The sequence below is a fragment of the Ailuropoda melanoleuca genome, chromosome 17 (assembly GCF_002007445.2).
Source record: "Ailuropoda melanoleuca isolate Jingjing chromosome 17, ASM200744v2, whole genome shotgun sequence".
In the NCBI taxonomy this organism is placed as follows: Eukaryota; Metazoa; Chordata; class Mammalia; order Carnivora; family Ursidae; genus Ailuropoda; species Ailuropoda melanoleuca.
Window position 1 is genome coordinate 6,591,650 of NC_048234.1, and position 14,866 is coordinate 6,606,515.

Consider the following 14,866-nt stretch of genomic DNA (forward strand, 5'->3'; position numbering starts at 1 on the left):
AAAAAAAAAAAAAAGAGTGAAGCAACTAGTTATATACAAGGGAAACCCCATGAGGCTATCAGCTGAGTTTTCAGTAGAAACAAACCAGGGGACACCTGGGTGGCTCAGTCAGTTAAGTGTCCAACTCTTGATTTTGGCTCAGGTCGTGATCTCAGGGTCGTGGGATCAAGCCCCACATTGGGCTCTGCACTGAGAATGGAGTCTGCTTAAGATTCTCTCCCTCTCCTTCTGCCCGCCACCCCACACGAAGGGAGGGAAGGAGGGAAGGAGGGAGGGGAAAGGAAAGGGAAAGGGAAGAAAAGAAAGAAGAAATTTTATAAGCCAGAAGAGACTGGCATGATATATTCAAAGTGCTGAAAGGAAAAAACCTACAACCAAGGATACTCTACCTGATAAGGTTATCATTCAGAATTTAAACAGATAGTTTCTCAAAAAAAGTTAAAGGAGTTCATCACCACTAAACCAGCCATACAAGAAATGGTAAACAGGCTTTTCAAGCAGAAAAGGCCATAATTAGAAATAAAATTATTTTTTAAATTTCATGAGTCAAAGCAAACAAAGGCAGTAGATCAATCATTTATAAAGCTAGTATGACGTTACCCTCATACCAAAACCAGAGATACTACAATAAAAGAAAACTACAGGTCAATATGTCTGATGAACAGAGATTCAAAAATCCTGAGCAAAATATTAGCAAATCTAATCCAACAATACATTATATAAATCATTCACCACAATCAAGTGAGATTTATTCCAGGGATGCAAGGGTAGTTCAATATTCACAAAACAATCAATGTGACACACCATATTAACAAGAGAAAGGATTAAAAACATGATCATTTAAATAGATGCAGAAAAGAACTTGACAAAATTCAACATCTGTTCATGATAAAAACGCTCAACAAGTGGGTTTAGAGGGAACATACTTCAACATAATAAAGACCATATATTAAAAACCCACAACTAACATCATACTCAATGGTGAAAAACTGAAAAGCTTTTCCTCTAAGATCAGAACAAGACAGGAGGCTCACTGTCACCACTATTATTCAACATAATTCTGTAAGGCCTAAACACAGCAATGAGACAAGAAAAAGAAATAAAAGCATCCAAATTGGCAAGGAAGAAGTTAAACTGTCACTGTTTGCAGATAACAATATTATACATAGAAAGCCCTGAAGACTCCACCAAAAAACTATTTGAAGCAAAAAGCGAATTCAGTAAAGTTGCAGGCTACAAAAGACCAAGAAATTCGTACTGTTTCTATACGCTTATAATGAAGGAGCAGAAAGAGAAATTAAGAAAACAATTCTAATTGCTTTTGGCCGTTTGGCTAGGATTAAGTGAAGAAAACAATTCTATTTACAATTGCACCAAAAAGAAATACCTAGGAATAAACTTAGCAAGGAGGTAAAAGACCTGTATTCTGAAAAGTGTAAGACACTGATGAAAGAAACTGAAGATGACACAAACAAATGGAAAGATATCCCATGCTCATGGAGTGGGAGAACCAATATTGTTAAAATGTCCATAAAACCCAAAGCAATCTACAGATTCAATGCAATCCGTATCAAATTACCAACAGCATTCTTCACAGAAGTAGAACAAATTATCCTAAAATTTATACGGAACCACAAAAGACCCCAAATAATCAAAGTAATCCTGAGAAAGAACAAAACTGGAGGTATTAGCATCCCAGATTTCAAGGTATACTACAAAACTATAGTAATGAAAACAGTATGGTACTAGAAAAAAAAAGATACATAGATCAATGGAACAGAACAGAGAGCCCAAAATAAACCCATAATTATATGGCCAATTAATCTATGACTGAGAAAGCAAGAATATACAATGGGGAAAAGACAGTCTCTTCAATAAATAGTGCTGGGAAAACTGGACAGACACATGCCCAAAAATGAAAATAGACCACATTCTAATACCATACAAAAATTAACTCAAAATGGATTAAAGACCTAAATGTGAGTCCTGAAACCATAAAAATCCTAGAAGAAAACAAAGGACATCAGCCATAGATACATTTATCTAGATTAAAAAAAATGAAATACCTACATGCAAATCTAACAAAACATGTCAGACTTGTGTGCTGAAAACTATAAAACACTGATAAGAGAAAAAGAATATATAAATAAATGGAGGGACATACTGTGTTCATGGATTAGAAGATTACATAGCAACAATGTCAATTTTACTCAAATTGATATACAGGTTTAATGCAATTCCTATCAAAATACCAGCAAGAATCTTTTGTCGATACAGGGAAGATCATTCTAAAATTTCTGTGGAAAAGCAAAGGAACTAAAATAGTGAAGACAATTTTGAAAAAAAGATCATAGTCAGAGGAAGCGATTTCCCTGATTTCAGAACTTATCATATAGTTATTGTAATCAAGACTGTGTGGTATTGGCAGAGGGACAGACACGCAAAACATAATAAAGAAACTGGAAATAGGCTTTCCCAAATATCAACTGATTTTTGACAAAGGTGCAAAAGCAAGTCAGTGGGGAAAGACAGCCTTTCAACAAACAGTGCTGGAGTAATTTGACATTATAGGCAAAAATACTGACCTCAAGTTAAGTTTCACGCCTTGTAAAAAATTAACTCAAAATGGATCAAGGACTCACGTGTACAACTTAAAACTATAAAACTCCTAAGGAAAAAAAAACAACAGAAATCTTCAAGCTCAGGGGGCAGGAAAATAGTTCTTAGACATGACACCAAAAACATAAGCCATAAAATGAAAAACTAATAAACTGAACTTCATCAAAGTTAAAAATCTTTGCTCTAAAAACGACCCTTATAAGAAAATGAAAAGGCAAGCCATAGACTGGGTAAAGTGTTTGCATCCCCATATCTGAAAAAGTACTAATATCAAGAATATATAATTTTTGAAACTCAATGGTAAAAAAAAAAAAATTAGAAAATAAGCAAAAGATATTAAGACATTTCACCGAAGAGTATACAGGTGAGAAATAAATATATGAAAAGGCAATCATTAGCCATTATGAAAATGCAAATTAAAATCATAAGATATCACTACACACCTATCAGAATGGCTAAAATAAAAAATAATGACAACTCCAGAATGGGAGAAGGTATTTACAAATGACATGCCCGATAAAGGGTTAGTATCCAAAAATATAAAGAACTGATACAACTCAACACCAAAAAAGAAGTAATCCAACATCTCTCATCATCAGGGAAATGCAAATTAAAACCACAATGAGAAATCACCTCACACATTTTAAGCATGGCTAAAATCAACAAGACAAGAAACAACAAGTGTTGGTGAGGATGTGGAGAAAGGGGAACCCCCCTGCACTGTTGGTGGGAATGCAAACTGGTGTGGCCACTGTGGAAAACAGTATGGAGGGTCCTCAAAAAGTTAAAAATAGAATCATCCCATGATCCAGTAATTTCACTACTGGGTATTTACCCAAAGAATATAAAAACAGTAATTCGAAAAGATATATGCACCCTGTGTTTGCTGCAGCATTATTTACAATAGCCAACAGATGGAAGCAGCCCAAAGGTCCATCCAAGATGAATGGATAAAGAATATGTGATTATATAAAGATAATTATAGATACACAGACACAATGGAATATTACTCAGCCATCAACAAGAATGAACTCTTGCCATTTGCAACAACATGGATAGATCTAGAAAGTATTATGCTAAGCAAAACAAGTCAGAGAAAGATAAATACCATATGATTTCACTCATATGTGGAATTTAAGAAACAAACAAGCAAAGGGAAAAAAGAGACAAACCAAGAAAGAGACCCTCAACTATAAAGAACACACTGATGGTGACCAGAGGGGCAGAGAGTGGGGAGGGGGTGGGGATTAAGAGTACCCCATCATGAGCACTGAGTAATGTACAGAATTTAATCACTACATTATACACCTGAAACTAACATAACACTATGTTAATTATACTGGAATTTAAAAAAAAATAAGAATGACACTCTAAATGCTGGCAAGGATATGAATAAAATGGATCACTCACACACTGCTGGTGAGAATGTAAATGGTACAGCCACTCTGGAAAGCAGTTTGGCAGTTCTTTAAAAATTAAACATGTAGGGGCGCCTGGGTGGCACAGCGGTTAAGCATCTGCCTTCGGCTCAGGGCGTGATCCTGGCGTTACGGGATCGAGCCCCACATCAGGCTCCTCCGCTATGAGCCTGCTTCTTCCTCTCCCACTCCTTCTGCTTGTGTTCTCTCTCTCGCTGGCTGTCTCTATCTCTGTCGAATAAATAAATAAAAAATCTAAAAAAAAAAAATTAAACATGTAATGACCACAGAACCTAGCAATTACATTTCTGGGTATTTATCCCAGAGAAATGGAAACTGAATTGCACATGAAAATCTATACATAAATGTTTATAGCAGCTTTACTGGTAATAGCCAAAGCCGGGAAACCACCCAGATGTCCTTCAGTGGGTAAACGGGCAAACAAACTGTGGTCCATCTATCCTGTATTAATTTCCTCTTGCTGCTGTAGTAAGTTACCCCAAACTTAGTGGCTTTCAAGAATTTATCTTACAGTTAGAGCTCAGAAGTCTGAAATAGGTCTCACTTAAACTCAAGATTTGGGCAGAGCTGTATTTATTTTGCAGGCCCTAGGGAAGAGTTCATTCACGTGCCTTTCCCAGCTTCTCCCTTCCTTGACCTGTGGATCCTTTCTCTATCTTTAAAGCCAGCAGCATAGCATCTTTCAATCTATCTCTGACTTGACCCTCCTGCCTGCCTCCAATCCCATTTAAACCCTCCCACCCCCATTTTAAACTCCTAACTTAATCACATCTGCAAAATCCCTTCTGCCACGTGAGGTCACATCTTCACAGGTTCTAGGGACCGGGACGCGAACATATTTGGAGGGGTCATTACTCCGCCTACCACACATATCGTGGAATACTACTTAGCAATGAAAAGGAATCGACTATTTGGTACAATGAAAAACCTGGGTGAATGCCCAGAGAATTGTGCTGAGTGAAAAGCCAATCCCAGAAGGTTAAAGGTTTTATAAATTATTCCATTTATATAATACTGCTGAAATGCCACGTTCATAGAAGTGGAGAATTGATCAGTCATTCCTAGGGGTTATGGAAAGGGTGAGGCCAGGAGGAAAGTCACTGTGCCCAGAAGGGGGCAACATGAGGGATACCGTGGTGATGGAAATGTTTATATTTTGACTACCAATGTCCACATTCTGTTTGTGGTATTGCACTGCCATTCTGCAAAATGTTACCACTGCGGACACCTCGGCAAAAGGTACAAAAGACCTCTCTGTATTATTTCTTACAACTGCATGTGTGTCTATAATTATCTCAAATAGCTTACTTTAAATAGAAAGCAGTGGCAATACTTCCCAATAAATTTTATAAGGCCAGAATTAACTTGATACCAAAAGCAAAGATATTAGGAGAAAAGGAAATGAGGGACAAATATTCCTAATAAACCCAGATACAAAAATCCTTAGCAAGATGTTGGTAAATGAAAACCTACAAAAAAAGGATCATCCATCATAGTCACATGGGGTTCATGCCAGGACTGCAAGGTTGGTTTTAACATTCAAAAATCAATCAGTGGGGCACCTGGGTGGCTCAGTTGGTAAANGGGTGCCTGGGTGGCACAGCTGTTGAGCGTCTGCCTTCAACTCAGGGCGTGATCCCGGCATTATGGGATCGAGCCCCACATCAGGCTCCTTTGCTATGAGCCTGCTTCTTCCTCTCCCACTCCCCCTGCTTGTGTTCCCTCTCTCGCTGGCTGTCTCTATCTCTGTCAAATAAATAAATAAAATCTTTANGCAAGGTTGGTTTTAACATTCAAAAATCAATCAGTGGGGCACCTGGGTGGCTCAGTTGGTAAAGCGTCTGCCTTTGGCTCAGGTCATGATCCCAGGGCCCTGGGATCAAGCCCCACATCGGGCTCCCTGCTCAGCGGGGAGCCTGCTTCTCCCTCTCCTCCCTGCTTGTGCTCTATCTCTGTCCCTGTCTCTCTCCTCTCAAATAAAATTTTAAAAAAAAAATCAATCAGTGGAATTCACTATATGAATGTACTACATAAGACTGTATGATCATCTTCATAAATGAAAAAAAAGCATTTTACAAAATTTAACACCAAATCTTGATTTAAAATATCAGAAAAATAAGAACAGCAATTTTCTTCAACTGAATAAAGTACATCTTAGTAACACCATATTTAATGGTGAAAGACAATTTTTCCCCTCTTAAGTTTGTAAACAAGCAAGGATATTCCACCCTTGCCACTCTCATTCATCATTGTAAGGAATGTCCTAGATCATATAATAAGGCAAGAAAAAGTTACACAGATGGGGTCTTATAAAAGAGAGGGTTTGATCAGTTATTTTTTTCCCTTTGCACTAAACTTAATTTTGACACTTAATGTTATTAAATAATCAGCTATTTTTAGGGAAACTTTCTTAATACCTAAGTTATAAGCTGCATATAAGAATGAATTATCAGGGCGCCTGGGTGGCTCCCTCAGTTAAGTGTCAGTCTCTTGGTTTCGGCTCAGGTCGTGATCTCAGGGTCGTGGGACTGAGCCCCATGTCAGGCTCTGCATTCAACATGAAGCCTGCTTGAGACTCTCCCTCTCCACCTCCCACCCCTGCTCACATGCATGAGCACTCAAATAAATAAATATTAAGAAAATAATGAATTATCACACAGCTGCAGGCATGACGAAGACACAGTCTCTCAAGCTGGAGTAGTAGTTCCCAGCATCTCTTCAGAAGGGTCCTCTGAAGTAGAGAGTCCAGTAAAGAGAACATTTTGTTCTGTTTCAACCCGGTAATACTGCCCATACCAGAAGACCCTCGGGGAAATCTACCGCACAGGACACCCTGAGGTGGCCTCGGAACCCTTCCACACGCTCTGCTCTGGTCAGCCACCTCCACGCAGCTGAGCGGACACAAAGAAGGAAATCTGTTTTCTGTCGCTGTAACAGAGTCCATTTACTTGAGGGGAAAACCTCTGTAATTCAGGCTGTACTCATTCGGGCTGGCTGGCCTGGCACTGCTCTAACAGGATGTTTGCCTTTTCTTTACAACATTAAGGTATCTATATCTGAAAATAGCCCAGCCAGTCGACTCCAGGGTATAGAAAGTATAGACGCAATAGCTACAGTCTCCCTGTGAAGTTCACACAGAAGTTATTCATCCATTTCCTGTAAACCAGGGGTCAGAGGGTTAGTTTCTAGCTGTCACTTAGGACCCAAAATTAGTTCCTCTTTAAGGAAGGTGCATTTAACTTTTTTTTTTTTTTTAACAGTTCCAAGAGTTAGAATTGCATGGTCCCGTGTCCCATCCCCCAGGCAGGGTGACTCCAGGCCCCACAGAGGCCTTTCTGACATCTGAGCAGTCTGCACTTGGGGCGAGCCAAGCGGCCTCCGTCCACACAAGCTGCTGTAATTGAACACCAGACTGGGTGGCTTATTAACCATAGATATGTACTTCTCACAGTTCCAGAGGCATCGGCAGATCTGGTGTCTGGTGAGGGCCCACTTCCCGGTTCACAGCCAGTCATCTTCCTACCCTGTCCTCACAAGACAGAAGGGGCACTAAAGAGCACTGATCCCATTCACGGGGGTCCCACCTCATGTCCCAACCACTTGCTAATACCATCACACTGGGGGTTAGGATTTCAACATAGAAATCCGGGTGGGCGAAGGAGGGACACAAACATTTGGTCCATAACACGAGCCCCGCTGCGTACTCTAACCCCCTGCAAAAACCACTGCACTAGATTTCTTCAAGAAATTGCTGGAGACCCTTGTCATAACCAAAGTCACAAAATCACATGTACCAGTGGTTTTCAATGGAACCTTTCTTTATGAATTTCACGTAGTGGTTAGAAGAGGGTTCCTTCAAGTAGACTTCGTATCTAACAGCTTGATTCCGGAGGAAATCCTTGACTTGGGGCCACACAGATCTTCCAGACCTGGGCCTCTTGGGCTTCTGCATAGAAGCTGGAGGAGAACCTGAGCTTTAGGGTAGGTAGAAGGAGCAGGGAACCCACAGAGGGTCTGAGGTCCACAGTGGACGTTAACTACTGTCAGTAGATGGGTGTAGACTTTCATATCATGCAGCAGGGAGAGTTTCAAAGGCTGTACATCAAGGACAGTCACCACCTCCTGTCTGGCCGGCTGTATGCCATGAGCCAGAGGTCCCTAAGGCGGGTTGTTTCCAGGGACCTGCTGCCCCCTCACTCTCTGCCCTCTTGCTCTTTGCACAGGGCGAGCTGACCATGACCAGCGACATGGAGACCTTACAGAACGCCCTGTACCTGGACACAGTGCCGGAGCCCTGGGCCAGGCGAGCTTACCCTTCCACGGCAGGCCTGGGAGCCTGGTTTTTGGACCTCCTCAACCGAATCAAAGAGTTGGAGGCCTGGCTAGGAGACTTGGCAATGCCCCCCACGGTGTGGCTGACAGGCTTCTTCAACCCCCAGTCCTTCCTGACCGCCATCATGCAGACCACGGCCCGCAAGAACGAGTGGCCACTGGACCAGATGGCCCTGCAGTGTGACGTGACAAAGAAGAACAGGGAGGACTTCAGGAGCCCCCCTCGGGAAGGGGCCTACATCCATGGCCTCTTCATGGAAGGCGCTCGCTGGGATGCACAGGTAAAACTCGGGGAGAGCCTCGGGGCATCCTCTGTGGGCTGATTAAATGACATACTGCCTCCACAGAGTGTGGTCATGAAAACGGACGCCCCGGGATCTTCTGACCTAGGTACCCTTCCCTTGAGGCTATCAAGCCACTTTCTCACAGCCAGGGATGGCGCCAAGAGCACAGATTGCAGAGCGGGTAGAGTACGTGATGAGAAGCAAGGGCGCTGGACCCAAGCAGCTGGATCTGAATCCCACTGCCGCTGCGACCTTGGGACGTGGTTCTCTCTCTCCAAATCTGTTTGCTCAAGTGTTAAATGGGAAAACAGAGTTGCTGCCAAGATTAAATTAGTTACTATGAAGGACATTTGGAAGAGGGCCTGGCACAAAGAGACTGCTCCAAAAGTGCTGGAGTCGGCCATCCCTGCTACTGGCTGGACCCCCCCCCCCACGTTCCTCGTTCATGAGCTCCAGGAAGGCAGGCGTCCCTTCTGCCTTTTCCATTGCCCCCATTTGCAAGAGGAGCCCAGTAGATACTATTTCACAGGACATTCTGAAAGGATCCCACACTGAAGCCCAGTAAAAATTTGAGTCACTGTAAGATTGGCTGGGATAAATGACATGAGCAAGGATGGGTAACTGGAGAACAGGTGTACGTTTGTTATACACATGACCCAGAAGACGTGCGTAGTCAAATACCCTGCTCAGTAAGTGACACTTAACTGTTTCCGGCAGTCAGTACAAAGTTAATGGGGGAAACCTGTTAGAAGAGCCACAGTATCGTAGGTCATGTAAACATACATAGAGAACTGTACTGGATTACACAGTGTCTACCAAAATTCTGCCAGACCTCAGAATGTGCCCCTGTCTAGAAATAGGGTCTTCGCAGAGATAAGGAGTTAAGATGAGGTTATACTAGCATGGAGCAGGCCCTAAATCCTTGTTGGAAGGCCATGTTGGAAGCGATGTCCCATGAGGACAGAGGCAGAGATTGGAGAGATACGTCTACAAGCCAAGGAATGCCAAGGACTGCCAGAAGCCACCAGAAGCTAGGAGACAGGCATGGGATAGTTTCTGCCTCAGAGCCTCCAGAAGGAACAGACCCCCACCTACACCTTGACTTAAGACTCTGGCCTTCAGCACTGTGAAAGAAGACATTTCTGTTGTTTTAAGCCACCAAATTTGTAGTAACTTGTTACAGCAGCCCTATGAAACCAACTGAGGGCCTGTTAACAGAGAGGACAGTAAAGCGGGACAGTGTTTATACAGCCTGAACCTTGAGAAGGAAGCTGATTCCCCCCCTCCATCTGAACATTTGTCCAAGATTCCGTCAGTGGGGATCACACATGGATTGTAGGTATAGGGTGGCCCAGGGCGGCCAGAGCTAGAATACCAGAAAACACCAAATTGAACAATTAGGGAAGAAGTTCAGAAGAGCACTGGCGCTGTGAGGGAGGGCAAAAGGGCACGGATTCCCATCATCTACCTCCAATATTTTATTACCTTGTTTCTTCATAATAATAACTTCCCAAAAAGCAATACCCACCCACCAAGAACTCTGGTTCTCAGTTTCTGCCCCCAGAAAGATGTCAGCAAAATTAAGAGTAAGAATGTCCAGAAATCCTCTCCTCCATAAAATCGTAACACTGGACAATAAAGAAATAAAATCTTTAAAAAAAGAAAGAAAGAAAGAAATCAAACAAAGGCTTTCAGCAATCCAAAGAGTATTTTTCTTAAGATTTTATTTATTTATTTGAGACAGAAAGAGTGAGAGAGAACACAAGCAGGGAGGAGGGTTAGTGGCAGAGGGAGAAGCAGACTCCCCACTGAGCAGGGAGCCCAACGCAAGACTCGATCCCAGGACCCTGAGATCATGACCTGAGCCAAAGGCAGACACTTAACTGACTGAGCCACCCCAGGTGCCCCCGAAGAGTGTTTACTGAAGAAAAATGTCCAACTCTCAGTAAGAACAGCAAGCTCTGCAGCCTTTTAACTTGCTCTGTTCCTATCCCATCCCCACCAACTCTGTGGTGGCCTTGAAAACCAACATGCCACAGTCACAGTGAAAACAGCAGCCTCCCAACCACTGGAGGAGGCAAAACAGAGCTGGAGTACTTTCAAAGCCCCACTCCCAGATAACTGTCATTATTTTCCCTATCTGTTGGTTTCCTGGAAGACCCCATTTATAAGTCTGTCTCTACCTGACCTGAGTTGGAGCTCATCAAGGGCATATACTGAAAACAGTCGAAGACAACCGTTTAACCTTGCAGCTTCCCTGAGGTGGTAGATAACAGTGCAAATAGAAGGCTAACCGAAAAGCTTAAAAGGAGAAGCTGGAGAATGAGATGACCTCCAACGTGTCCCTGGAAACCCAGAAGGCCACACCCATGTGCAGAGCTGTGCACATGCTCAAGAAGGACCTGAGAAGGCTGTAAGCTCACCTCTGGCTGACCTTGAGGCTCTGTGAAAGCAGGAAGTGAAGGCCAAGGCAGAGTTTGAAACTGCCCTGCTGTGCACTGAAGGCATGTCCAACTCATACACAGAGCCCCTGAGCAAAAACTGTGAGACTTATTGGATGCAGATGTTTAAGAAAGTCTCTGTCCTGTTACTTGCTAACCACTAGGCTGAGCAGCCCACTTCAGTAGTTGTATGGGACAAAGCCAGACTTTACAGAATCAGTTCAGAAAAGTCTCTAAATAAACAACAAACCCTATGAGGGAGATCTGATCACCAGAGTTGCCACATTATATTATTTAAAATGTTCATGTTTTCAATAAAAATTATGAGACATGCAAAGAAACAAAAAGGGAAAAAAGCAGTTGACAGAAATGGTCCCTGAGGGAGTTCAGAAGTGGAACATACTAGACAAAGCCTTTTAATCAGCCATTTTAAATATGTTCGGGGAACCAAAGGAAAGTATGTGAACAAGTCTCACTGTCTCACTGAATAGAGAATACTGCTAATGGGATAGCAATGACATTTGGAAAAACCAAGTAGTAACTCTGGAGTTAAAAAGTATAATACCTTAGATGAAAATTCAGTGGAGGAATTCAACAGAAGATTTGAGCAGGTAAGAATCACCAAACTTGGAAATACATCAATTGAGATTATCCAGTCTGAGAAGCAGAAAGATAAAAAGAATGAAAGCAAATGAACAATTTAGAGACCTGAGGAATACCATCAAGCATACAAACATCCACATAGTGGGAGCCCTAGAAGGAGGGGAGAGAAAGAACCAGAAAGAATATTTGAAGCAATAATGCCCACTTTCCAAATTTGATAAAAAACATTAATCTACACATCGAAGAATCTCAACAAAATCCAAAAAGAATAAACTTAGAAATCCATACATTGAGGTGCCTGGGTGGCTCAGTTGGTTAAGCACCTGACTCTTGATATCAGCTCAGGAATTGATCTCAGGGTTGTATGTTCAAGCCCCACGTTGGGCTCCACACTGGATATGGAGCCTACTTAAAAAAAAGGAAAGGGAAAAAGAAAAGGAAAGGGAAAGGGAAAAGGAAAGGAAATCCACACCTAGACATGTTATAAGAATCTTGAAAGCAGCAAGAGAAAAGCAATTCACATACAAGGGGTCCTCAGTGGAATGAACAGCTGATTTCTCATAAGAAATCATGAAGGCCAGAAGGCAGTAGAATGAAAGGTCAAAATGCTGAAAGAAAAAGACTGTCAGCCAATAATTCTATATCCAGTAAAACTATCCTTCAAAAATGAAGGAGAAATTAAGACATTCCCAGGTAGAGCGAAAGAGGGGTGCCTGGGTGGCTCTATCCGTTAAGCATCTGACTCTTGATCTCAGCTCAGGTCTTGATCTCAGGGTGATGAGTTCAAGCCCTGTGTTGGGCTCCACACTGGGCATGGAGCCTACTTAAAAAGAGAGAGAGAGAATTTACCACTAGCAGGCCAGACCTACAAGAAATACTTAAGGGAGTCCTTCAGGATGAAATGAGTTACAAGATAGTAACTCAAATCCACATGAAGAAACAGAATACCAGCAAAGGTAATTGTATATGTAAATATAAAAGAAAGTATACATGAATTGTTTGTAACCTTTCTTTCTTTCCTATCTGATTTAAAGGACAATTGCAAGAACCAATAACTATAAATCTGTGCTTATAAGCATAAAAGATACAATTTGTATAATGAAAACAACACACGATCTTAAGCACAGGAAGGCAAAGGAATAGAACTTATATAGGAATAAAGTTTTTGTATACTACTGAAATTAAGTTGGTATTAGCCCGAAGTAGATTTTTATACATTGATGTTAACTGTAATCCCTAGGGAAACCACTAAGAAAATAATTTTGTAAAACAGTAAAAGTTAAGTGACAAGGACAGTAAAAGTTCAATAACAAGGGAATTAAAATGGTACACTGAAATGTATCTACGGAACAGAAAAGAAGGCATCAAAAGAGAAACTGAGGAAAAGGAAGACATAGAAAACAAACAGTCAAGAGGCAGATGTAAACCTTACCTTATTAATAACTACATGAAATCTATTACAATAGATTAAACACTACAGTTGAAAGGCAGAGAATGGCAGAATGGATTTTTTTTTTTGATACAGCTACACGTTGTCTACAAGAGATACACTTTAGATTCAAAGACACAATAGGGTGAAAATAAAAATATGGAAACAAATAAGCCATTCAAATAGAGAATTCAACCACGATAACTGGAGACATCAATACCCCACTACTAGTGGTGACTGCTAATGGTTAGAGTTTCTTTTGGAAGTGATGAAAATGTTCTGGAATTACAAAGTGATGACTGAACATTAAAAAACACTGAATTGTACATTTTAAAAGGGTTGGTTTTATGGTCTGTGAGGAAAAAAGAAAGGTTCTACCCCTGCTCCCACTCCCTGCCATAAACACTCAGTTGTCAGGATAATAGGCTCCCCACTGTTTACCTTAGTTTCGTTACTCTTCAGGCCTCATACCAGCTTCTAATAGAACTGAAAAGGCACATTCGCCCCTTTAAATAAATTTCATGGAAAATGAACCAAGCTCTATCAATAGTAGAAGGGGCTGAGTCACCCAGACAAAAGCAAGGAACCTGTGAATCACTCTGTATCAACATTTCCCAAAGTATGTTCCAAAAAACACTAGTGCCATGGGAAATAAACAGGTTGCAAAGAAAAGAGTCCTGTGATCAAATAAGTTTGGGGAACCCCAGGCTAACTAAAGTTCATCTCTTCTCTTTACTGCTAGGATTTCTTGTCTTCAGTGTGCTAGGTTTACTATAAAGCTTCAGGCCCAGGGTATGGTAAGCACCATTTCCCAAGCTTAATTGATGAAGGCACCCTTTCGTTCTTCAGAACATTTCTCAGGACTAGTAATAAATAAATTCATTCATTCATTCAAAAAAAAAAAAAACTGCCCCAGATCACTCTAATGGGCCATCTCAGAAAACCACAGAGGCCCCAACTGGAAAGCTACAGAATAGTTAGGCCCCTATCACATGAGTGAACATAGAACATAGCTCTGTTCAAAAAGTCAAAATGCTCTTGAGGGTGGTGAGGGTCCCATATGAAACTGAACAGGACATAACCAAACTCTTAAAATCTAAAGCATTTGCTGGTAGGAACTGTGTCTTACTCGTCTTTAAATCCCTAGTACCTAGCATCATGACATTTGGCAGATAGTTGCATTTGATATGTTTATAATATGCATGGACGAAAAAATAGAGACTCATGTTTCAAAGGGATTAACTTGTATATGACACATAACAACTTTTACAATTCTCCTTCAAAAAGTGATTTAGGCTGGAAAATGGTAGAAATAGGTTTTCCGCATCTCAGATGCATTCCAATGTGGGCAGTTAAGCGAACCTGAAAGGCAGCAGGCATAAAGGCAGCCAGCCTTCCCAGTCTCTCAGCTACTGGGTCTGCGGACGGAAGGCTGGCTGGCCGGGCTCTGAGTCTGATCTAAGGTGCCTCTTTTCCTGTTCTTGTCCTCAGGCTGGGATCATTACAGAGGCGAGGCTGAAGGATCTGACACCCCCCATGCCTGTGATGTTCATCAAGGCCATTCCTGCAGATAAGCAGGACTGCCGCAGCGTCTATCCTTGTCCTGTGTACAAGACATGTCAGCGGGGACCCACCTACGTGTGGACCTTCAACCTGAAGACTAAGGAGAAGCCATCTAAGTGGGTTCTAGCTGGAGTCGCTTTGCTTCTCCAGGTTTAG

At 41.7% G+C, this 14,866-nt stretch overlaps 1 protein-coding gene across 1 annotated transcript in view; it reads left to right on the forward strand.

The window, feature by feature from the left end:
• DNAH9 (dynein axonemal heavy chain 9) overlaps positions 1–14,866 on the forward strand; it is a 1,064,222-nt gene extending 1,049,356 nt beyond the window's left edge. The window contains exons 63-64 of the mRNA XM_034647281.1: positions 8,282–8,671; positions 14,639–14,866. Coding sequence (XP_034503172.1) covers positions 8,282–8,671; positions 14,639–14,866 — 618 coding nt within the window. The remainder of the gene's footprint in view (positions 1–8,281; positions 8,672–14,638) is intronic.